Source organism: Tachyglossus aculeatus, chromosome 18 (assembly GCF_015852505.1).
Source record: "Tachyglossus aculeatus isolate mTacAcu1 chromosome 18, mTacAcu1.pri, whole genome shotgun sequence".
Taxonomy (NCBI): Eukaryota; Metazoa; Chordata; class Mammalia; order Monotremata; family Tachyglossidae; genus Tachyglossus; species Tachyglossus aculeatus.
This window is the reverse complement of record NC_052083.1, coordinates 14,010,878-14,037,064: the sequence shown is the minus strand read 5'-3', so window position 1 is coordinate 14,037,064 and position 26,187 is coordinate 14,010,878. Positions and strand designations below refer to the sequence as shown.

At 42.1% G+C, this 26,187-nt stretch overlaps 1 protein-coding gene across 1 annotated transcript in view; it reads right to left on the bottom strand.

Moving 5' to 3' along the window:
- Window positions 1-26,187, bottom strand: part of CNTNAP2 (contactin associated protein 2) — a 1,198,489-nt gene that overhangs the window by 391,325 nt on the left and 780,977 nt on the right. The window contains exon 12 of the mRNA XM_038760181.1: window positions 21,947-22,066. Within this exon, the coding sequence (XP_038616109.1) occupies window positions 21,947-22,066 (120 nt within the window). The remainder of the gene's footprint in view (window positions 1-21,946; window positions 22,067-26,187) is intronic.

Genomic DNA, 26,187 nt, shown 5'->3' with positions numbered 1-26,187 from the left:
GCTTACTATGTGCAAAGCACTGTTCTAAGCGCTGGGGAGGTTACAAGGTGATCAGGTTGTCCCACGGCAGGACTCACAGTCTTAATCCCCATTTTACGGATGAGGTAACTGAGGCACAGAGAAGTGAAGTGACTTGCCCAAAGTCACACAGCGGACAAGTGGTGGATCTGGGATTTGAACCCCTGACTTCTGACTCCAAAGCCCGTGCTCTTTCAACTGAGCCACGCTGCTTCCCACGTCCTACGTCCTGAATCACCTACGTCCTTGGCTGTGTAACCCTGGAAAATTTTGATACTTACTCCAGCCCCACAGCCCTCATATACACATCCTTATGTGTCTTGTTTTATATTATTTTGAATCATTTCCGATCCATTGTGACTCCACGGACACATCTCTCCCAGAACGCCCCACTCTCCATCTGCCATCATTCTGGTAGTGTATCCGTAAAGCTTTCTTGGTAAAAATACAGAAGTGGTTTACCGTTGCCTCCTTCCACGTGGTAAACTTGAGTCTCCGCCCTCGACTCTCTTCCATGCTGCTGCTACCCAGCACAGGTGAGTTTTGACTTGTAGCAGATTGCCTTCCATTTGCCTGCCACTGCCCCAGCTAGGAATGGAATGGGTCTGCCTCTGCTTGACTCTCTCTCCCATAGCCAAGCGCTTAGTACAGTGCTCTGCACACCTTTAAAATGCAATAAATACCACTAACTGATCGCCAGCTGTGTCCGGGTGGATTGGGGCATTTCTTACAACATAGCCGTAAACTTAGATTGTTTGGAATCAGCCTATTTTACTTTTGGCGTACTGCATGAAGTCCCAAATGTATGTAACTCAGATGGTGAAAGGGTTGTAATCAAACATAGGGAAATAAGGAGTGCGAAGCAGATGGGCCCTCCACAGGGAACACCAGTTGCTAAGAAAATGAGATAAGAGTACAGCTGATGTTCCGCAGGTGGTGCAAGATGTTGATTATTTTATATTCACAATTCTCCTCCTAAGATGTATATCAAATCAACCCCTGTGACTAAACAGCAAAACATACATAAATATGAATCCTGATAATCTAACCAACAAATATAGTGAGCTATCTACCTGTCCTGAGGAAGGAGGATCTTTCCAAGGAAGGAGAAACTGTTTCGCCAAGTGTTTTCTGGATTCCTGGATGTTTTACATTTATTTTACAATTCCTGTGAAGTTGCTGAATGTAAAATACGCTAGAAGCCCCTTTCCATTTTCTTTGAAATTGAGGCACCTGGGAGAAAAGGCATTGGAATGTTTTCAGTGACCTAGAGGTTTCTCTTCAACATAGAGAGCTCCTCGCTGTGCATAGTAAAACAGATTTATTTCCTAGATCTTTTCTGTTTTAAACCATCAGGGGATGGTGGAACACTTGGAGGAAGTGATTTGAAGATATATTTAAGGGTCAGGAAGTTTAATCCGCCTCCATCACTGTTCCTCCCCTGTGGTCTCCCAAAAACACAGGCAACATCTTGGCTTGTGTATGACAGGGGTGATCATGTCAGCTCCCTTACTGGAGGAAGAGAGAATTGGGGAATATAATGTGAATTACACTTGTAAAGTGATCCAAGATATACTGGCGCTCCATAAAAGCTGACTGTTACATCACTATGGTATTTCTGATCTGCCAGGAACAGGATAATAAAAACATACTCCCAAATTAATTGATATGCACTATACCTGCCAGGACCATCATATAAGCTGAATGAAAAGCACAACTCATGTAAGGGCAGCAGTAAACAATTTCAGGTGTCACCTTCAGAATGAAATGTAAAGTTTGGGTCCTGGCCATCTGGATTCATCAAAGGCACCTCGGGACCCTTTATAATAATACTACCACTAATAATAATAATTGTGATATTTGTTAAATGCTTACCATGTGCCAAGCACTGTTATAAGCACTAAGGTACAAGATAATTGGGCTGGACACAGTCCCCTTCCCACATGGGGCTCACAGTGTTGTTCCCCATTTTACAGATGAGAGAACTGAGGTGCAGAGAAGTGAAGTGACTTGCCCAAGGTCACATAGCAGACAAGTGGCAGAGGCAGGATTAGAACCCGGGTCCTTCTGGCTCCCTGGCCCAAGGTCTATCCACTAGGCCACTCTGCAGTTTGGAGACATTCCAGATTACAGACATTACAGCCCAATCAACTAAATTCTCCCTGCTTGCCGACTGGATAAAGTATTCCTTCCTGCTTCCTTTTGGTCTGCACTGGAATGTTCATAAGGAAGTCACGCTGCCAAGTTCCACCGTAGGCCTAGCACAAACCTTAATGAAGGAAGAGATGATGTATGAACAGGAGGAATAAAATTCAGTACATAATTTTGGTTCCCTGATAAACATAACTCTGACACTGGCTTTCCTTTAGGGGCAAACATTCTTCAATAGAAAAGGTCAGGGTTGTCCACATTATGGAAGGTTACTAAAGGCCACTGAACCCCGCTGGGTGATTAAGAAGGAACTTTGCTTGCTCTCAGGTTATGAGATAATGGAATTATAGTGATATTACATTTGTGCTGAATCTATGGAACAGGGAAAAGTATTTAACAATAACCTGACAGTTTAAATTTACCAGGCTGTATCCAATACATTATGAAATAGCCTTCGTTCATCTAGACTTCTTTCATCGTAACTACTTTTCCATGTCTCCTACGTAAGATTTATCAACGAATATCTCTAACTGCAATTCAACTTCCTAAATTCTGTGTCATTTTTAACTAGCCAATGGGTAAGATATATTAAAAGAACAGGGAACAGGATTCTATCAACCTTTTGGTTCCTTAAAGCTTGATGATCTAATGATAGGTAGCATAGGGTAGTGGGAAAAGTACAGGTCTCGTCTGCCGTGTTACCCTGGACAAGTCATTTCCTCATCTTGAAAATGGGGATAAAATACCTGGATCACCATTCCTCAGATTGGTGTATGGGACAGAGATTTATGTCTGTTCCTATTCCAGCACTTAGCACACAATATGCACTTAATTATCATTATTAATCAATCAACTGAATTTATTGAGTGCTTACAGTGTGTAGGGAGAGTACAGTGTAAGTGTGTGGGAGAGTACAACAGAACTGGTAGACATGTTCCCTACCCACAACAAGCTTACAGTACAGAGGGGGAGATGGACATTAATATAAATAAATTATAGATAACAATAATAACAACAACAATAATAATAAAGGTATTTGTTAAGCCAGGCACTGTACTAAAAGTGCTGGGGTGGATACAAGCAAATTGGGTTGGACACAGTCCGTGTCCCGCAGAGGGCTCACAGTCTTAATCTCTGTTTTACAGATGAGATAACTGAGGCAAAGAGACGTGAAGTAACTTGCTCAAGGCCACATAGCAGACAAAGGGCCGAGCTGGGATAAGTGCTGAGGGGGGCAGGGGGTAATACCAAGTTTCCAAATGGGCCAGATCCAAGTGCACAGATGACGCTCTGCACACAGTAAGCACTCAATAAATATGACTGAATGAATGATGCAGAAGGGAGAGGGAGTCGGAGAAAGAGGGCTTAATTGGGGAGGGCCTCCTGGAGGAGATGTGAACTTAATAAGACTCCGAAGGTGGGGAGAGTGGTTGTTGGGTAAATATGGAGGGGAAAAGTGTTCCAGTCTAGAGGGAGGATGTAGGCAAGGTGTACACAGTGAGATAGATGGGATCTGGGCCCAGGGAGCAACCTGGCACTAGACAACAGAAGTGAGCAGGCTGGGTGGTAGTAGTACATCAGTGAGGTAAGGTAGGAGGGTAACTGGATTGAGTGCTTTAAATGCAATGGTAAGGGGCTTCTGTTTGATGCGGAAGTGGATGAGCAACCACCGGAGGTTCTTGAGGAGTGGGGAGACGGGGACTGAATTTCTTTTTTTAGAAAAATGATCCAGGCAGCAGTGTGAAGTATTGCTTGGAGTGGGGAGAGCCAGGAGGCAGGGAGGTCACAATGACGACTGGTTTTCAATCGAAGTCCAACCGCCTTCCCAACTCTTTCCTCACCTACCCCAGCCACACACAAACACATTCACATCCCACCCAAATTGAAGATTACAGCTTCTAATTACTTTAGTGAAAGAAAATAAATAAATAACTGCTGTGGAGTAGATGAACATTGTGTCCGTAGCTAAGGAGAAACAGAAAGTAAATTCAGACAACTCACAAAAGAAAGAAGGCTTAGGGAGTGGGATTGAGAATTCTACTTCATTCTTCAATAGCATTCGTTAAATGTTTATTGGGAGCAGAACATTGTATTAGGTGATTGTAAACAAAGTAAGAGTAACAGACATGGCCTTCATCCTCAAGGAACTCCTAATCTAATAGAGCAGCACAGCATAGCACAAAGAACACAAGCCTGGGAGCCAGAGAACCGGGGTTCAAATTGTCACTGTTTACTGTTGTATTGCTCTTTCCCAAGCGCTTAGTACAGTTCTCTGTATGTAGTAAGTGCTTAATAAATATGATTCAATGAATGAATGAATGAACTTACTAGCTGTTTGACTTTGGGGAAGCCACTTTATGCCTCAGTTCCCTTATCTGCGAAATGGGGATTCAATAACTGTCCTTCCTCCGACAGACTGTAAGTCCCTTGTGGGACCTGATTATCTTTTATCTACCCCAGCACTTAGGACAGTGCTTAGCATATATAAAGTGCTTAACAAATGCCACAATTGTTAATACTATTTTGAGAGGAGGTAGGCAGGCATAGGCAATATACACCCAGTGGATGAAGAGCATTGCTACAACTCGTTAAAGCAAAAATCAGTGAACAATAAATGATTAGATAAATAAATGGTACAGATAAATATGTAAAATAAATTCTATACCCAACCAAATTAGATGCAATTCTAAATAAATGTTTATTGAATCCAACAATAAGTCTTGCTCTTACACACTCCCAATACACACTCCCAATTTCTTAGCCTAAACCTTTCCTCCTGCTGAGACCTTTGATTTTCCATTGACAGAAACGTGAAGTGAATTTAAACCAAAGCTGCATCTTGATGATCCCACAAATGCTACTTTACTGATTATCCATTACGAAATCCTTTCCAGTTAATAATGCCAACTTGATTTTCCTTTAGCAGGAGCTTGCGACAGACCAATTCCTTCCTGCGGTATGTGAAATTGCTAACACTCCAACCTTGATTAACTCTTATTCCGTACTATTTAGACTGTTTGGCTCATGTGGGACACAGACTGTGTCCAACCTGATTATCTAGGTTTGGCACACAGTAAGCAGTAATGAATGATCGATCAATCATATTCACTGAGCACTTACTGGGTGCGGAACACTACACTTAGTTCTTGGGAGAGTATGGTATAACAGAGTTGGTAGTCACATTCCCTGTCCACAAGGAGCATACAGTCTAAAAAGGGATTCAGCCATTATATAATTTATGAATATTTATGTAATTGAGGGAGGGGTGAATAAAGGCTCCAAATCCAAGTACAATGGCAATGCAGAGGGAGTGAGAGAAGAGGAAATGAGGGGCTTAGGTGGGGAAGACCTCTTGGAGGAGATGTGCCTTCAAATAAGGCTTTGAAGGTAGGGAAAGTGATGCCTCTCTGGCATTCCAGGCCAGAGGCAGGATATGGGCTAGAGGTCAGCAGTAAGAGAGGAAATCAAGGTATAGTAGGTAGTTTAATCACCATCCACTAAGAATTAATTTGTTGTCCTTGGAAAAAATCAAGGGAAGAGGTGTGACTGTATTATTGAACTGCATTGAAGTTGAACTTTGGCGTGACTGATGTGCTGAGGTTGATTTTTTTTCTTGATCGTGAAAGATCTTGTGATAAAGTTCATATAGGTAACTAATGCAAGTAATCCCCAAATCCACAGCTCCTCTGAGGACTTCATTTCCTTATGAAATTGGTTTCTCTTCCCTAACGTAGACTCTTTGTGAAGAATTTTGGCCAGATTATCCAATTAGTTATAACTAGAAAAATTTATTTTACTGAAACAAAGCTCCACGTTAGCCAATTTAATGAATTTTTAAAATCTTGAGAATTTCATCCCCACTTGATTTTACTTCAAGTGAATATACAATGTGGATTATGTTTACGGCTTTTCTGGGACACAAACATTGAAAACCTGTGATATGGAGAAAATCTATGAATGTGCATCATACTTACATACAAAGTTGTTGTGCTTGTGTTTGTGTGTGTATGTGGGGGGGAGGGGGAGAGAGGGAGAGAGAGAGAGAGATTTTCATTATTTTCCTACAGCTTGGATTTACTGAATTCCTTTTCGAAACGGATTCTCTCACACTGTTGAGCACTAATATATAGAGACAAAATTTATGAACATCATTCTTTTTGTCACATACTCTGCAGTCCTGGCTAACACTCTCTGTCCATGGATTATGAAGTGCTGTGTTCTTTACTGACCATGGTCAAGAAAGTCAATGGTCCTTCAGCAACTGCCAGGGAGACAATAAAGTTACCATTAAGCCATTGTTTTCTCATTGCTATCCTTTTGGAAACAGGGGAATGAGTCTATTTTGAAAGACAATGTCTAGGGCCCAAAGAGAGATATGGTTTGGGAAAAGTGACACCCTTTCCTTCTGATATGTTATTACTGGAAGTAATTTCTGAGGTGGTATTTATACATATCTATCACTAGAAAGATGGTTGTGTCCACTGAGGCAGAGAAGGAATCAAGACAGCAAATTAACCTCTCTGTCAACACCTCTCTCCCTTCCCTGAAAACTCCTAGTTTAGGGAAGTGTCACATTTCTCATCAGCTGTCTGCATCATCTTGAAAACCATTCTCAAACGTGGACCACAGCACATCACTAATGGAACTATGGGGCCTTTCACATCTTTCGCCTCCGCTCCCTTGGCAGCGCTCCCAACTCGTGATCACCCGACCGATATGAAACAGATCATGGGAAATAGACATGTGGACTCAATTCCATTCCCCAAAATACATTTTTCATTTCTCCGAAGCCACAGTGGTTGGCACAAATTAGCACCCTTCTTGGCAACCCGGTACAGAAGTCAGAGGTGGAATGGATTATGAAGACAAAACTTCCCTCTCTAAACGTAGATTAAGGGATATGGCCACAGAGGTGACTGGATGAAAAAATCAAAGCAATTTGCTATTACTGAATCAGCCCCAGGGTCCCGTCAGCCCAATATTCTGTCTCCAGGAGTGGCTAAAAATTCTAGGAGGATGACTATGGTGGCTGGCTCGGCTACCAGAAGCTGGACCTCTGTCTAACCAAAGGCTATTTTCAGCCTCTTGTGCTGTCAGTCTGGCACCTTTTCCCACAACAATTAGAGGTCATTTGAGAGTATGACTGGAAAGACAGCATGTCTTGGTACATTAAAATACTCTGGAAATCCAGAGGCTGGCAGTCTGCAGTCTTGTCTCTTCACTCAATCGGAAAGCACTCCAACACCTTTACTCCTTAGTAAAGCAAACTTCAAAGCTCTCCATCTAAAAATTTTAACGGCTGAAAAATTAAAGTAGTTCCAACTATTTTGTTAAATAGTATTTCAAAACCGCAAATCAATAATAATTAAAACAGCAGATTCAAATTCAATAACACAATACTTGGGCTAGTTTGGGATGGGTAAAAGTTCTATTCCTTCCTAATTAACTTGCATGCTTTCAGTGTATATCTTCAGGGAAAAGAGGTGCAGATCAGAAAACGTAGTTTCTTGGCCCTAACACTTATGAATTGAAAGTAGTAATAGCCACACTGAAATAGTAGCCTACGGGATGAAGACAGAGGTGCCACTTCAAAAGACATTAGCTTGTAGTGGGCAGGGAACATGTCTACCAACTCTGACATACTGCACTCTCCCAGGTGCTTAGCCCTGCAGGGAGTAAGTACCCAAATAAATATCATCGATTAGGAACCGGCAAATATTTCAAATTAGAATTTTGGGAGTGAAATATCTACATAATGTTACATTGGAAACAAAAGAAAATAGCAAGGATCAACAATATAACACGGAGAGTAGCGGTGGAGAGAAAAAGGCAGATAAGGGTGATCTATCCTTAACTCTGAGGATGGATGATGTCAAGAGAGCAACAGATACACTGTTCGGATGAATGAGTGGTTTGTGGCTTCCTAATCTACAACTCCCATGACCAATGAAAGGCTTCCAGAAAGTCTCTGTTGTTCAGATTCTTCCAATTTAAACACTGATCCACTGGGGGATTGGTTCCCCCAGGCAGGATCTGATTGGTGGGCAAATCTGCCTATTGAGTACTCACCACACCTGGCAAGCTAATTGGTGGGAAAAATCTTTCTTTTCAGTGCCTTGTCCCAACAACATAACCGCCTCTAGTTTTAAATATGGGATGGTGGATATGTTGGTTCTCATGACAGCAGGAACTGTTTCCCAGGTCTCTTGGCTATCAGTCCCATGCCCTTTCCATAGCAAAATCAAAAACTCTGAGAAAAGGGATATCAGAAACTGTGGGAGGCATTTTGGAGTGCTGGAGAGGCAACTGGGTGTAATGGCTGGAGTTCTGGGTGAAAGAGAGAGAGCCTGGAGGAGTTTCAATACCTCCTGAAGTCAGATAATAAATTGCAAAGAAGTGGAAGGGAGGGAAAATATTCTCCAGTCCTTCCTGAGAAACTGGAGCTAGCAGCTTTTCTTCTGTTCATCTGCAATTCCCTGAGAAAAATCTAGGACTTTTCCCTTGTTGGGAGCAGGGGAGGGAGTGGTGGGGAGAAATAAACAGTCTGGAACCCAGACTTCAAGCCCCAGGAAAATTAAGAGTAAATGGTTGGATCCTGCTCCCACTAAAACTGGGGGGCAATGTATCTACCACATTACTTAGTACAGTGCCTGGCACACAGTAAGTGCTTAGCAAAAAACATTATTACTATTATTATTATTATTACTACTACTACTTCTGAGAAGGCATCCTAAAATGGAGCAACTCACCCCCTGCTGCACCCCCTCTTCACTAGCAATATCAAAAATCAAGGCTTAGCCTTGAGAAAGGGAATAGCTGCTTTATAAAGCCACCTCTAAAACAGTACATCTCAAGAACTCCACCAAACAGAATGCTCTCTGCTCGTACAGTTAGATTAATTTCATAATAACCATTGTTCTTTCAAGCATTATTGCCGCAGTCATACAGAATGCTGGTTGAAATGAGCAAGTTTACCCCATACACCAAGTTCATTCATTCATTCAATGGTATTTATTGAGCACTTACTGTGTGCAGAGCACTGTACTAAGCACTTGGGAAGTACAAGTTGACAACATATAGAGACAGTCCCTACCCAACAGCGGGCTCACAATCTAGAAGGGGGAGACACAATCTAGAAGGGGGAGATGTCCTTCAAGCTTTCAGATCCAACAGCGTTGGGGGCATCTCCCCCAAGAGGCCTTCCGCTACTAAGCCCTCATTTCCCCTTCTCCCTTGGGACTCACACTTGCACTTGGATTTGTACCCTATATTCACCACCCAACCCCACGGCACTTACTTACATAACCATAATTTATTTTAATGACTGTTTCTCCCTCAAGACTGTAAGCTCCTGGTGGGCAGGGAACATGTCTACTAACACTGTTATATTGTACTTTCCAAAGTGCTTAGTACAGTGCTCTGCACAAAGTGTCATTATGATATGACATCTCACTCCAGGTCATAGCCATTCATGAAGCAAACAACTCAGGAATAGAGCTGCCACTGACACAATGATCCAACGCAACGCTGCAAGATGCCAAAACAGAAGTTACAGTCTCTCCACCACATCTAAAATTGAGGGATGAAAAAATCTTTTATCCATTTTTAAGAAAGCAGATGGATTTATAAAAGTGACTGAAGACCCTGATGGGGAATCCTGCATTTCTTTCTGGGAGTAACAGTGCAGATCTTAAATAACCTCTTCCAAATGAGCTCCTAGAAATTTTCTGCTATTGGTGGCTAAATGACACACTTTGACGAGGCCCAAAAACCAGTCCGAGTGAGAACTCCCCCTGCCAGATGGAGTTGCTTGCGGAAAACATTGTACCTTTGAAGTGAAACCATCTCACTAAATGCAAAGTCCTCTTCCTTAATGGAGGTGAATTCTTCCTTCATTATGTCAAGTATTACGGAGTGAAATCCTCTCCACACAAAGCTCTCAAGAATGAATGGTGCAGGGACAATATCATGGGGCCACAGCATATATTTGAATTTGGAAGGCAACTAAGAAGATTGTTAAATTAGCCCTTAGGCAAATCACCCTATCTGAAAAACCAATTTACAGTTGCTCCTTGCAATAGAATGAAACATTTACTGCTATGAAGCCACTTTTCATCAAGTATGCCAAAATAGCTGGCACATTTACAATCACACCATATGTCTTTCTCTGTATCATAACAAAAAGTACTCTAGTGACCCACTCTTTACGGCTAGGAGATACAAAACCATGAGACACGACAGTTATGGCTGTCTAATGGCGGTTTACAGTGTCATTACAATAACAACCGTCCAAATCATTTTCAGAGAAAACCTAGTTTACTCACATTCCTGCATTAACTGGTACACACTGGCCTGGGAAAGAATACTATTTCAAGTTGTTGTGGAAAACAGGAGATATGAAACCAAGGAGGAGCAGGACAACTGAAAACGATCTTCATTTTCATCTAGAATGTAATGACCACATGCAGGGCTATTTCCACTGCTCCTCCCTTTACCATCTCCACTTAAAGAGTTTTTGGAAGTGATATAAGACCATTTAAACTTTCTCCTGCATCTTCTGACAAGGTAAATGTATTTCACACTCCGGTCACGCAGGTGGAGCCTAAACTTTATATAACTAAGAAGACGCTAATTGACTGAATGAGCTTTGCGGCACTAAGGAAGAAATATATCTCACTGACCAACTGGTGTTTAAAACTGGGAAGGATTAACAGAGGCTCATTGAAACTGCCATGAAAGTTTATAGTGGGAGAAAGGAAATCTTTGAGATAAGTAAATCCCACCCCACTTAAAGCTGGATTGCTCAGAATAAGCACCTTGAATTATGCTAAGAATCAAAAAAGGTTTCCAGTTCAGGTGGCTGAAAACAATCAAATTCCTCCAAGAAATAAGCTAGTGGAGGTCCAGGATTCAGAACAGATCTCAAAAGACGATATTTCTATTTATTCTCATAAAACACTGTCTTCCAAAACTGTTCGTTAAAATTAGCAGCACTTAAGTCTGTATTACGGTTATTGTTATTATTATGGGGACGTGTAAAACAACTGACTGGTCAGGGGGTGGAGGATGTGGACAATGGATATGTGGCCTTGACGGCGGAACTGGAAGGTAGAGGAGGTTACAGGCAGCTGAGCCAATGCAACAATGGAACATGGGAGAGGAGAGGCTTTAGAAAGGCCAACGAGAAACCCAGCTGTGGGGAGGTTAGTGGAAGTTGGTGGGACAACCTGATCACCTTGTAACCTCCCCAGCGCTTAGAACAGTGCTTGGCACTTAGTAAGTGCTTAATAAATGCCATTATTATTATTATTATTATTATTATTATTAAGTGGTTTTCACAGCAACAGCTACTCTCAGCAATCTTCCTCCTCTGACTCCTCAGCCTTTATTTAAGGAAACAATCAGACAAATGCTGACCGCTCAGATTCTCAGAGGGTTTCTAATAACCAACCTTCTTGCGGGATTAATGCAGAGGATGGAAAGACGATAGGGTATTTCTGATAGAATAGATGCCTAGAAGCATGTACGTCCTTTAAGAAGTTTCTAGTATTTGACTAAATCTATTGCAAACTGCAAGCAAAAGAGATTGCTGAGAAGTTTAACTAACGTTTAACAAAACCCTCCTCCAGGAGGCCTTCCCAGACTGAGCCCCCCTTTTTCCTCTCCTCCTCCGCCTCCATTGCCCCCTCCTCTGCCCTACAGCACTTGTATATATTTGTACATATTTATTACTCTATTTTACTTGTACATATTTACTACTCTATTTTATTAATGATGTGCATATAGCTATAATTCTATTTATTCTGACGGTTTTGACACCAGTCTACATGTTTTGTTCTGTTGTCTGTCTGCCCCTTCTAGACTTTGAGCCCGTTGTTGAGTAGGGACCGTCTCTATATGTTGCCGACTTGTACTTCCCAAGCGCTCAGTACAGTGCTCTGCACACAGTAAGCACTCAATAAATATGATTGAATGAATGAATGAATGAAAAGTCAGGTAGGTAAAGACCAACTGTGGAACAGGATGACCAATGTAGATCGAAAAGAGACTTCTCTGCCTTGACAATCAATTTTAGAAAGGCACTTTCAAACCACGCTCTTGTGGGATTTGTGAGTTTTCAGATATTAAACTGAGGTAATATGAACCACACTGAATTTAAACTTTTATTCTTATTGTGAATAACTGAAGTATATGCCCGAGTGAAGGAAGAGCTGAGGATGTTGCAGTATTTATAACAGTTTCTTGACAAAGGTAGAAAAAGGAGTGAGACTGCAATACACAGAGGGCACAAATAAAGGGGAATAACACTGCATAGGTTTGCATAAGCTTGCCCCCACCTACCTTAATTCGCTACTCTCCTACTACAATCCAGTTCTCACACTTTGCTCCTCTAATGCTAACCTTCTCACTGTACCTTGATCTTGTCTCTATCTCACCGCCAACTTCTCAACCATGTCCTACCTCTGGCCTAGAGGTCCCCCCCTCCTCAAAACCGACAGACAATTACTCTCCTCCACTTCAAAGACTTCTTGAAGGTCCATCTCCTCCAAGAGGCCTTCCCAGACTAAGCCCCACTTTTCCTCATCTCCCACTCCCTTCTGCAGTACTCTGACTTGCTCCCTTTGTTCTTGCCTCCTCCCAGCCCCATGGCAGTTATGTACATATCTGTAATTAATTTATATTAATGTCTGTCTCCCCGCACAGCCCCCAACTGTAAGCTCGTGTGGACAGGGAAAGTGTCTGTTTATTATCGGATTGTACTCTCCCAAACGTGTAGTACAGTGCTCCGCACACTGTAAGCACTCAATAAATATGACTGAATGAATGAATGAACTGCTAAGGAGATAAATGGGCTTATGAGGGAGAGGAAAGTAAAGAAAACATCTGTTTGAATGACAACAAAAGCTACCAGAATATTTTTTTTAAAAAAAAAAACTGGTTTTCAAGACAGGAAAATTAAAGGCCTTCAAGATCCTGAACAAACCAAGACAAACACTGCATTATTAATGTATTCCAGCTCTTCCTAGACCCCTACAAGCCATGGCAATCCCATTTAAACTGCAAGAGGCTTACATGAAGAGAGGCCTTGGGGAGAGACTGGAGAAGGGAGAAGGAAACAAATGGTGTCCGTGTGCCCAAAGACCTCAGGTTGTGCTGCTGGGGTCCAGGGCATGTGAAGGCTTAAATCTTGGGGCTTAGAACCTCCTGGAGCAGCCAAGACCAGTGGTCCACCACTAAGGCTTGTGATTTGCCCAGTGCCACAGCAAACAGGGCCTGTCCATAGTCCCAGAGGCTTGCCTTGAGCCAATGGAAAAGTCAAGCATTTCTGCTGGTCTGAATATATATCTCAAAAAAAACCCATTTAAGAACTGAAAGCAATAAGCCCTCTATGAGTTAGAATGGAAAAGAAAGAACAGCTCTAACCATTACGGGGGATAATAGAATTTGATCCGCTAGGCAGCCAGGGTTTTTAAAGCACACATCACATAAAAAGACTTAACAGCTTTCTGGATAGAATTACAAAATTAGTGCAAGAAGGGAATCCAGTAGGAGTTCTGTATTTGGGCTTGAAATTTCATGGGCCACAGCACATTTGCTTGACTTAAGTTGGGAAATGAAATCTAATTGGCTGGTTCTGCATACTGGCATGAGGATTAAGTGATTTAGAGAAACGATACGGGAAATTAGTAAAGCCAATTTTTTCTCTTTAGTGGACACCACTGAGAATGTTGCCCTGAAATACTGTGAGGTTACTGCCTGTCTAGCTTTTCTTACTACTAAAATTATTTATCTAGAAGAGGAACCAAACATCACTAAAAGGCGTAAAAATGAAACCTGCATGATGCTTCTGGGTCCATGCTGGTAACACCTTTGGAAGCACAGAAATATAGGAAAGGGATTAAGAGATTCGATAAATACAGCAAAAAAGATGTGTACTGGAAAAATGTAGGACAGCGTGTTCATTTTGCACCATGGATTTTCAATAGCAAAAATAAACAGAAAACAATTGAGATGAAACCTAGCAGGGAAGCAGTGTGGGCTAGTGGAAAGAGCACAGGTCAGGGAGCTAGAAGATGTGGATTCTAATTCCTGCCCTACCACTTCTCTGTGTGACCATGGGCAAATCACTTAACTTCTCTGTGCCTCAGTTCCCTCTGCAAAATACTTGTTCTCCTTCCTACTTTGTGAACTTCATGTAGGATCTGATTATCCTGTATCTATCCCAGCACTTAGCACAGTGCTTGGCATAAAGTAAGCCATAAGAATCTCAGTGTAATGGCTTCGGAATCAGAAAGTCATGGGTTCTAATCCCAGCTCTGCCGCTTGCCTGCTGTGTGACTTCGGGCAAGTCACTTCACTTCTCTGTGCCTGAGCTACCTTCATCTGTAAAATGGGGATCAAGACTGTGAGCCCCACGTGGGACAGGGACTGTGTCCAATCTGATTTGCTTGTATGCATCCCAGCGCTTTGTATAGTGTCTGGCATGTAGTAAGCACTTAACAAATACCATTGTTGCTATTATTATTATTATTATTATTATTATTATTATTATTATTAGCAGTAGTAGTAGTGCAGCAGCAGCATGGCTTAGTGAAAAGAGCACAGGCTTGGGAGTCAGAGGACGTGGGTTCTAATACCGGCTCCACCACTTGTCTGCTGCATGACCTTGGGCAAGCCACTTAAATTCTCTGTGCCTCACTTATCTCATCTGTAAAATGGGGATTAAGACTGTGAGCCCCACGTGGGACAACCTGATTACCTTGTATCTACACCCCAGTGCTTAGAACAGTGCTTGGTACATAGTAAGCGCTTAACAAATACCATAATTTTTTTTATCATCATTAATAACAAAAACAAAGGCACAGTTAAACAGAAAATTTTGCTTATAGGAGGAAAGTAAGGTTATGTGGAATTCCTTTCTATAAAAAGGACCTAAAATCTCCCTTTTCCACTACATTTTACAGTTCTCTGATGCTGATATATCTTCCTCTCTCCAGAAGAGTTTCTCCTCAATCATACATCATTTCTCCCTGGAGCTGTTGCTGTCCATATTATCATCACTACCACCATTATCATCACCACTATTTATTGAGCAACTACTGTGTGAAGACCACTGAACTAAATACTTGGTAGTGTATAACAGAAGTAAGGGACACAGTTCCTGCCCTTAAGGAGCTCACATTCATATGGGTGTGGGTGTGGGTGGAGGGCAGAGAAAACGGGAGGGTCCGGGGTGGGGGGAGAAACAGCATTTTACAAATAGTGAGAGCAGAGGGGATAGGATAGAAATTAGGCTGATAATAGTGTGAATATGAAAAGATGAATAACCTAGACTATAATCTCCTAGGCGCTTAGTGCTCTGTGCGGAGTCGGTGTGCAATAAATATGATTGAAAGGAAGAGGACACCAACTGCTATATAAATAAATGCTAAAGATGGACACACACACACACATATATATCTATATACACATATATATACACACACACACACACACATAGAGCGATAGAGCTGTATCTATATATATCTACATCTCAGTCACATTTAGTACACAGACACACACAAATACTATAATATGTATATGTGTGCACATGCGCTCACGTGCACTAAATGTGTCTAGTGGGCTGTCACGACATTAGATGGTAGAAAGCAGGTGGAATTATTTGGGGAATGCTTCCTAGAACCCATGGAATTTCAGAAGGGCTTTAAAGATTAGAAAAAGCTGTAATCTTGAAGGGAAACTTGCAGGGAGATAGAGTTCCAGGCACATAGATGGGCATCCCTCTCTTAGCAATGCATGCAACAATTTACATACTCCATTTATTATTTATTCCTAAGAAGAAAAGCAGTGTGGCCTACTGGAAAGAGCAAAGGCCTGCGAATCAGGAGACCTGGGCTCTAATCCCAGCTCCTCCACCTGTTTGCTGTGTGACCTTGGGCAAGTCACTTCACTTCTCTGTGCCTTGGTTACCTCATCTGGAAAATGGCAATTAAGATTGTGAGGCCCACGTGGGACATGGATTGTATCCAACCTGATTATCATACAATGACCACAATTATCTACCCAAATGGTTGGCACATAGTAAGTGCTCACACATCATTAAAAAAATAATTTTCCATACTCCCGCTATTACTTACTATATCTCTATTTTTCCTCATGCTCCCTCCCTATTGCACACCACTGTATATGATTATGTCTGCTTCTTTCCCCTTTCTCTCTCTCCTTGGGAGCAGAAAGCCGGTTTTTACTTTTGTTGCACTCTCCTAAGTGCCTAGAATAGCAATCCTCATGCAATGACCTGAATTTTACTGAACTGACAAGACTGGGACTAAGACTCAAACATTCAAGGCTGCCGGTATCTTTTGTTCAAAGAAGAGGCTTCAATTTGATCTCCTCATAGGGAGTGCTTAAAATACTCAAAACATTCCTGTATTTAATAAACTCTTTCTTCAGTAGGATTTCACTTGCCCCATTAAAAGAGACTTATGGGCAAAAGTATAAAAAAACCAGCGGTCATTTTAGTTTGAAAAGAAAACAAATGGTGAACAGGACTTCATTTTATATGCATAGATTAATTCTCCCATGGAGCCAGCCAACTGTTAGCTAGTTTCAAGATTGAATTTGCAACATCTGGAATGATATGTTGCTTTTGCGGAGCCAATCCTCTAACTAGGGAGATAAATTGGAAGGAAACCAGGGACAAACTGCAAACTAGGGGAACTGCACTAGGAAGAAAAATGCAGGGTCCAGTTTATATATAATTTATTCAAGCAATGCTGGATGGGGGAAAGCATGGAAATGTATGCATATATACATGTGTGTGTGTATATGGGTGTGTGTGTGAGTGTGTGTATATATTATGTGTGAGAAGGTTGAGTCTCCCAAGAATGTCAATGACATTCAGTGTGAAGATAGATGTGAAATAACTGGAGTTCAGTGATGCTGTCAGAAAGAGAAAAATACAATTGGGAGTTGATTAATAATAAGGACAATACTGATAGCACTAAGAATACTACTACTACTACTACTACTAATTATTATTACAATGATATTTGTTAAAGTGCTTACTAGGTGACATGCACTGTACTTTGCACTGGGGTAGTTACAAGATAAGTCAGGCAGACACAGTCCCCGTCCCACATGAGGCTCACACCCTAAAGGGGAGAGAGAACGGGTACTGAATCCCCATTTTACTGATGAGGAAAGTGAGGCCCAGAAAAGCTAAGTGATTTGCCCAAGGTCATAGGGCAGACAGAAAGGCCAACCAGGTCTGGAAAGCAGACCTGCTGCCCTGCAGCCCAGATGAGCTCAATCAATCAACTGCATTTACTGAGTGCTTACTATGTGCAGAACATTGTACTTTGGACACTATAGGAGTGCAGATAGACATTCCCTGCTCACAATGAGTTAACTGTCTAGAAAGCAAGACACATTAATATAAATAAATAAATTATGGATATGAACATGAGTGCTGTAGGGCTAAGGGAGAGGTGAATAAAGCGTGCAAATCCAAGTTCGAAGGTGACATAGAAGGGAGTGTGAGGGCTGAGTTGGAGTAGACCTCTTGGAAGAGATGTGCTTTTAATAAGGCTCTGTAGGTGGGGAGAGTGATCGACTCCAGGCCAGAGCTAGGATGTGGGCGACAGGTCAGCGGTGAGACAGAGGAGATCGAGGTTCAGTGAGTAGGTTGGCATTAGAGGAGCCCAGTGGGTGGTCTGGGTTATATAGTATGAAAACAGAGAAGCAAGGTAGGAGGGGTCAAGGTGATTGAGTGCTTGGCAGCCGAAGGTAAGGAGTTTCTATTTGATGCATAGGTGGATGGGCAACCACTGGATGTTCTCAAAGAGTAAGGAAATATGGACTCTTTTTGAGAGAAATGATCCAGGCAGAAGAGTGAAGTATGGACTGGAGAGGGGAGAGGCAGGGAGATCAGCCAGGAGGATGATGCAGTAAGGAGGGAAAGGAGATGGAACAATCCTCGGGTTATTACAGTGAATGCACAAGTAAAGAACAAATAGTTGCTTGTGTGGATCTAATTCCTCCCCTCAAAATTATTCGCTTGGGCATTTGCCAGGCACATTGGCATGCATTTTGGCATCTCTGGAGCTCCCTCAGAGGTGCACATTCATCATCGCCAGCTGACTGTTTTGTTCCTTATACCCCACCCCAAGACCGTTTCTTTGCTTCTAGTCTTACAGGTGGTCATAGCATCTCCATGTGTTTACTAAGAGGGTCCTAGACTTTGATCAGGCAAAAATCACCAGCAGCCAAATTTGAAGTATTCTACTGAATACAGTGTCTAGCACTCAGTAGGCACTTAATAAAAATTACTGAATAGCATGCTATAATTTTCCCAACTCTTTGAAGAAAGCCCAGCCTGCAAATAGCTTGGTCAAGAGTGAAATCTATCATGTGCAATCCCCAAGCAGAGTGCTGATTCATTTGTGTTCCGCATGCTTTGCTCTTTTACCTACAATCTTCTACAGAAAGAGGAACCAAGAACCAGATCAACTGACTTCACAAGACCAGTCAGCAGCTTGTCAGAACAAGGAAAAAGCCCCAGGCTTCTGCATCCCTTTTCCCTGATCTATAAGTGACTATGCTTCCCTAGGTACACCTCAACAAGAAAGAGGATCATCACAATGCCAGAAGTGTACGCTGAGGGGTAAAAAGTAGAAAATCTCTCAGGACATCTTGAGGGGAAAGATAATGCTGCACTTAAAAAACACATTTAGCCAATGACTTTGAAAAATTTTATCCAATATTGTCTAAGTGAAACAGAAAGATTATATTACATATTTAATTGGGAAAAACTGGAGCCCAAATGAACTCAGAAATTCAGCCAAAATGACCTAAAGGTCTGTGGGTTATTTCCATGGAGCTGTGGGTGGGCAGTGAAAGGTCCTAACCATTAGAGAGGGAGTCAAGCCATTAGCTTTGCTTCTGTGACTTTTTGGGTAGGGCAGGCTTGTCTTGGGAGCCAGAAATAGTGGAACTGATATTTTGGACCTGCCGCTCTGTCCCCAGGAGGAGGAGAAGAAAGAAGGAGAAAGGTGTGGGGAGGGAGAAGGAAGTCAGGAGGGAGGAGTAAAAAGATGGGGGAAGGAAGGAGGGGAAAGAAGAACACCTCCCCTCCTGTCACATTTTGTAGGAAAGAAAGCAGGTTGCTTGGAGGGTTGGGCAGATCTCTCTAGTGGAGCTTGGGAACCCAGGAAGAAGAATGTCTCAATGCCAGTGTGGGCCAGAAAAACAATCGCGGCAGCAGAGGAGGAGGAACAGCACTAGTGAGGACCTTTCCCTGTTCTCCATTCCTTTGTCCCGTCTTTTTCTCTCCCTAACTTCTCTGGTTTCTTCCATTCTCTTCTCTCTTCACTCCTCTTTTCGCCCCATCCCACAATTCCCCTGTTCCCTCCTATTGTTCCAGTCTCTAAAAGCACTCCAAATGAAAGCTTGGAACTCCTGCCTAGGAGACCAGTTACAGAAATGAGACTGAAAGGTGGAGAAACATGAGGCAGTGGCTAGAGGTAGCCAGCCCCTAGGTAGGAACTCTAAGGCAAGGCAGGCAGGGAAAGCCCAGCCTACTGAGGAGTTTAGCTACCTCCATTCTACAGGCTGTAGTTTGTTCTAGAACAGTCTGCTTGGCATTCTGGTCGACAAATCCCCACACAGCAGCAGAATCAATGGTCACCTACTAAGGCTTGAAGAGAACGAATGGAAACATTTTTTCACTTAGTAGAAAGTACGCATAAGGAATTTGGAACTAAGAAGCTTGGGGAGTGGGGATCAGAAACATCAATATCTCCAAGTATTTAGATATCCTTTATAATGGTATTAAGTGTGTACCTATGTACCAGGCACTATACTAGGCACTGGAGTAGATATAAGACAATCAGACCCTGTCCCACAAGGGGCTCACAGTCTTCATTCCCATTTTACAGATGAGGCAACTGAGGCCCAGAGAAGTGAAGTGACTTGCCTGAGGTCCCACAGCAGACAAGTGGTGGAGCTGGGATTAGAACCCAGGTCCTTCTCACTCCCAGGCCCATGCTCTATCCACTATGACACACTGCTTCCCATGGATGATGGACCAAGATTCTTTCAATCAATCAGTGGCATTTAATAATAATAATAATAATGATGGCATTTATTAAGTGCTTACTATGTGCAAAGCACTGTTCTAAGCGCTGATAATAATGATGGCATTTATTAAGCGCTATGTGCAAAGCACTGTTCTAAGCACTGGGGAGCTGACAAGGTGATCAGATTGTCCTACATGGGGCTCACAGTCTTCATCCCCATTTTACAGATGAGGGAACTGAGGCCTAGAGAAGTGAAGTGACAAAGTCACAGCTGGCAAGTGGCGGAGCCGGGATTTGAACCTCTGACTCCAAAGCCCGTGTTCTTTCCACTGAGCCACGCTGCTTAATCCTGGCTCTGCTACTTGTCTGCTGTGACACCTTGGCCAAGTCACTTCATTTCTCTGTGCCTCAGTTACCTCATCTGTAAAATGGGGATTGAGACTGTGAGCTCCACATGGGACAGGAACTTTGTCCAACTCGATTTGATTGTATACACCCTCATGCTTAGTACAGGGCCTGGCACATGGTAAGCACGTACCAAGTACAATCGTTATTATTTATTCAGCACTTACTGAATGTGGAGCAGTATACTAAGCACTTGGAAGGGTGTGCTAGAATAAGTAGACACAATCCCTGCCTTCAAGCACCTTCCGGTGTATATTTTGTGTCAGACGAAAAGTTAGAGATGTTGGATGGTGCACCTAAATTCACGTGGCTGGATGTGAAAGGAGGGCAACCACCGCACCATTCCAACCTGCGGCACTGCATGTGATTTTACAGTTGTTTATGCTTACCGCACCACAATTTAGCTTCCATCACCATCCCCCCAGCTGCTGACACTCCTCGTCAGATACCTGCACCTGGGGAGTTAGGGTAAGCACTGGATGCTCAAGTCTCCCTGCTGGCCCAAGTTCCAGTTCAACATGAACATTTTGCTGATTCTTTCTCTAGAGAGACCCTCCGTCTGGACTACAGGGCAGGAGGTCGATCAACCAATGGTATTTAGTGAGCATTTACTATGTGCAGAGCGCTGTATTAAGTGCTTGGGAGAGGACAGTATAACAGAGTTGTTACACATATTCCCTGCCCTCTATGAGGAGATGACAGGGGATTCGAGCCTCCCTCCCTCCATATGTCGGAGCTGTGGGAAAGCCACTGAAACTCAATGTGTCTTTTGGGCCCATCCCCTGAGTCTGTGGAAATGAGTGAAAAATGTGTGATGTCGTTGGAGAAGGCATCTCACATTCTGTGGGCAAGTAGGCGGGACTCCGATTTCTCCCCACAACTCCTCCTCTGGCTTTGAGTGTGAGACAGCTTAGCCCTTATTTTTCCTGTCTCCGTAGCCACAAACAGATGGCTTGGAAAAGTGACCCCCACATCCTCCTTTCCTCTGGTCTCCAAATTGACCAACTCTAGAATTTTCATCAAGGAACGGTTTCGACTTTACACCGGTTAATACCGAACACATTCAAAACCCTAATCTTTTCAATGAAAACACGGGGTTAGTAAGGCAATGTAAGTTTCTTGTTTCAGGAACATGAGTTTCATATTCTGTGCTACAAGTGTTTCAGTAGTGACTAACTTGTAATACACTGATGCAGAACAGCAGAGTGTTACAGAAATAAACTTCAATGGTACCATTCCTTCTCTACTTCTGGTTGAATTGTTTTCATAAAGCAGGAATATGGTCTAGTTACCTGTCATATTGCAGTAAACTTTCAAAGGCCCCAGTGAGCCACTGCCATCAGGATCTATCCAGTAGTAATTGGAGGTTTTGCCCAGGTGTTTGTATGCTTCACAGGAGAGTTCATAAATGGCTGAAATAAAAGACATCCCATTAGTACACCCAAACCAAAAAAAAATTATGTATAGTTTTTTTTCCCTCAAATGCCCTTCTGTTTTTCATTCTTCGGTGAACAGCACATGATTCCATTAAAACACTGGATGGAAAAATATGTTCCTTCTAAATACAGAAAAGCAAAGTGGCCTAGTGGAAAGAGCATGGACCCAGAAGTCAAAAGGATGTGGGTTCTAATCCTGGCTCTGGCACCTGTCTGCTGTGTGACTGGGCAACTCACCCTTCCTATGTGCCTCAGTTTTCTCATCTTTCAAAGGGGGATTAAGATTGTCAGCCCTATTTGGGACAAGGACTACATCCTGGCCAATTATTTTAAATCTAACCCAGGGCTTAGTATAGTGCTTGGCACATAGTAAGTGCTTAATAAATACCATTAAAAAATATCCAGGAATATGTTACACAACTTGGATGTTGTTTAAAATGTACTTTTACATTTTACCATACAATGGTGTTAGTTAATTTCTACATAAATGCAGCATTATGGAAACTACAACATTTTCCTATACAAGTTTGGAAGTTTAAAGGAGCACCCCTTGAATATTTCTAATCATTCTCTATAGCCCATCCACCAGATGGTTCTGCTTTGTGTCCTGGACTACATCGATCAATAAATTGCTCAGCAAATGAAATGTTTGCTTTATCAGGGTTTGGAGCCGTTTTAAAATGTAGCTAATTGGGTGGCATTTCTCAGAAATGAAACATTTGTATGATTGGCTTCACTTCCTGGGTCCATTAGGATGGGACATTCTGTAGGGTTATAGACAAACACAGAATGAGGGCCAGTTTCAGGGCAACTTAGCCAAATGCAACAGGATAGGCTGAGGAAAGGAAAGTCAATATTATAAACCCGGTTCTCAAATTATAGTGAAGAGTTTCACTACTCCACCTTCCCACTCTAATTTTGCCTTTGAATCAGGTATGGGTCTGGGTATCAGAGGCAGCAGCCCCTGCCCTCAAGGACAGGGAAGTAGCATGGCCTAGTGGAAAGAGCACAGGCCTGGGAGTATAAGGACCTGGGTTCTAATCCCAGCTCAGCCAAATGCTTGCTGTGTGAACTTGTGCAAGTCACTTAACTTCTCTGTCTCAGTTATGTTCTCCCTCCTACTTAGACTGTGAGCCCGAAGCACAACAGGAACTGTGTCCAATCTAATTAACTTATATCTACACCAATGCTTAGAACAGTGTCTGACACATAGTAACAAATGACATATAAAAAAAAAATGGACAGGATGGGCAGGTGTAACTTCCTGGCCTGGATCCCCCAAGGGAGAAAGTACTTAAATAACAACAGATTCATCAATTGGAGAATTGGACAAGGCTGGGCATATTTAGGCATTCCTGTCTCCTCCTCCTCTCCTCCCCTCACAATCCGCCCTTCCCAAAGAATATAACTCTACAAGAACTGTCAACATCTGTAGTGTGAAATCCTAATTTCCTTTATTCCAAGAAGACAGACAATAGGGGAAGAACATGGGGCTGGTAGGCTGGAGTGGGAAGAGGAGGGAAAGAAAACAGATTGTTTAGTTACAAGTTCTTGGATTTTAGGAAATCTCATTAGCCGTGAAAGCTGACATGTAATTGAATTATGTTTTCTTAAGTTATTTTCTTTCTTGTTTTCAAACCAAGGCTGATATCATTCACTTTTTGAGTTAATTGCACCTGTTTACAGAAACCGGATGTGCAAGTTAAAATTTCTCTCTGGTAGATCGGCATTATTCCATGATCTTATTGAGGATTTCTATATGAAATCCAGATTGACATTTTATGGAAAGTAAAAAGAGTTTCCAAGCTCACAACTCAAAGAAAAGTAGCCTTTCTGATAAAACGTGTTTACCTGACACTCCGATCAGTGGCAGCCCTTAGTGAAAATGCTCTTGAATGATGCTATTGCTTGATAATATGGCAACTTCAATACTTTCAAATCTGGTCTTCAGAAAGTGTACGTCATGGAAAGTGGCTTACTCTTTGTTTTATGTTGAACATCAAGCTTAGATAACACAATAAGACTTTACACTTACATAGAGAAAGGGCTGAATGTGTTTTCTGAGACAGTAATTGAAGCAACAGAAGAGAGGAGCTTGAGTGATCACAATCTGAATAATTAAAAGAGGAAGGAGTTCCCACAGGTTTCCCTCATCCATGTATTTCTTTCCCAGTACTAAGTGCAATGCTTTTGCATACAGTAAGCCTTTAGTAAATATTATCAATTTATGATGTTTTCTGAGCACTTATTGTATGCAGAGAAATGTACTAAAGGCTGGGAGAGTACAATCCAACAGAGTTGGTTGACATGTTTCCTGCCCACAGTGAGTTTAAAGTCTAGAGGGGATTACTACCACTACCTCCTGATAAACCAACTCTCTCCTACTGTCTATCCATCAATCAATAGCATTTATTGAGCGTTATGAGCAGAACACTGTACTAACCACTTGAAAGGGTACAATACAACAGAATTAGCAGATGGGTTTCTTTCCCAAAAAGAGCTTACAGTCTAGAGGGGGAAACAGACATTAATATAAATAATTTATAATATATAATATTAGCTGAGAATGCCAAAATGGAAACAATACCTCAGATTGTCCCACATTTATTCATTCATTCATTTGTATTTATTGAGTACTTACTGTTTGCAAAGCACTGTACTAAGCACTTGGGAGAGTACACATTCTCTGGCAGTCTCATCCTACATAAGCCTTTTCAAGTTTTTTAAAATATTAAAAGGAGGGACATTATTACATGCCCCCTGCCTAAGCCTTACAGGTTCATACACACACATATATATGTACATACATTTACAGTATATACATACACACCTATATAGTCAGTCATTCAATCATATTTATTGAGCATTTACTGTGTGCACAGCACTGAAATAAGCACTTGGAGAGTGCAATATAACAATAAAGACACATTCACTGCCCATAATGAGCTCACATATATAGGCATGTCTCTATGTATCTCACAGATAGATGCGTAGATAGATACATTTTTAAGGCATTCTCTTTTCCCTTTCTGTACTCAACCTTCAGTTTGAAAAAGTACCTTCTCTGGAGTGCAAATGAGCACTGGGTGATTTCTGAGCACCCATATGCTTTAGTCTACCAGAATTCTGTCAGAAACTATCTTTGGATCTCCAGCCCACGACCTAACAAAGATAAATTGTGTGATGAAATGGCTTCCATGGTTCAGAGAGCCTCAAAAGTACAATCACCTAATATAAGGCCGACAGGCCCAGGCAGGTTGAAAGGGCTATTCGGAATCCAGTGTTGGAGTCACGGATGAACTGGGAGGGCACACACAACAGTTAGGATCTCCAAAGATAATAATAATAATGATGGCATTTATTAAGTGCTATGTGCAAAGCACTGTTGCAACTCAGTTATTGGTGGTGTTATTTTCATCATTCTAGCAGTTGCATAATGATAGGAATGATGACAGATCTGTACATTTGTATTTACTGAGCACCTATTGGGTGCAGAGCACTGTACTGAGTGCTTGGGAGCGTACAATAAAATAGCAGTGTGGAAGCATTGTGGCCTAATGGAAAGAACAAGGAAGGGCCTGGGAAACCTGGGTTCTAATCCCAGCCCCGCCACTCGGCTGCTGTGTGACCTTGGTCATGTTGCTTAGTGCTTAGTACAGTGCCTGGCACATAGTAAAAGCTTAACAAATACTGCAATTATTATTCTCTGTATCTCAGTTCCCTCTTCCTTCAAATGGGGATAACAAATGTGAGCTCACTGTAGGACCTGAACTGGTCCAACCTGATTAGCTTGTATCTACCCCAACACTTAGGATGGTGTCTGGCACATAGTAAAACACTTAAATACCATTTAAAAACAAACAAAAAAACCCCAGAGTTGGGTTGGTAGACACATTCCCTGTTCACAACAAGCATCTAGTGCATTTTTCCAAAGTGCTTTAACACTGCTAATCTCCCGAAGTCTGTTTCATACTGTAAACAAAAATCCAATAAAATGCCCCAATTTCAGCTTCCAGGAGAAGCCAGACTCTAATAGACTAAAACCATCATAGAGTTACCAGACCAAAATATTGCAATACAAACATTTGAATGAGGGC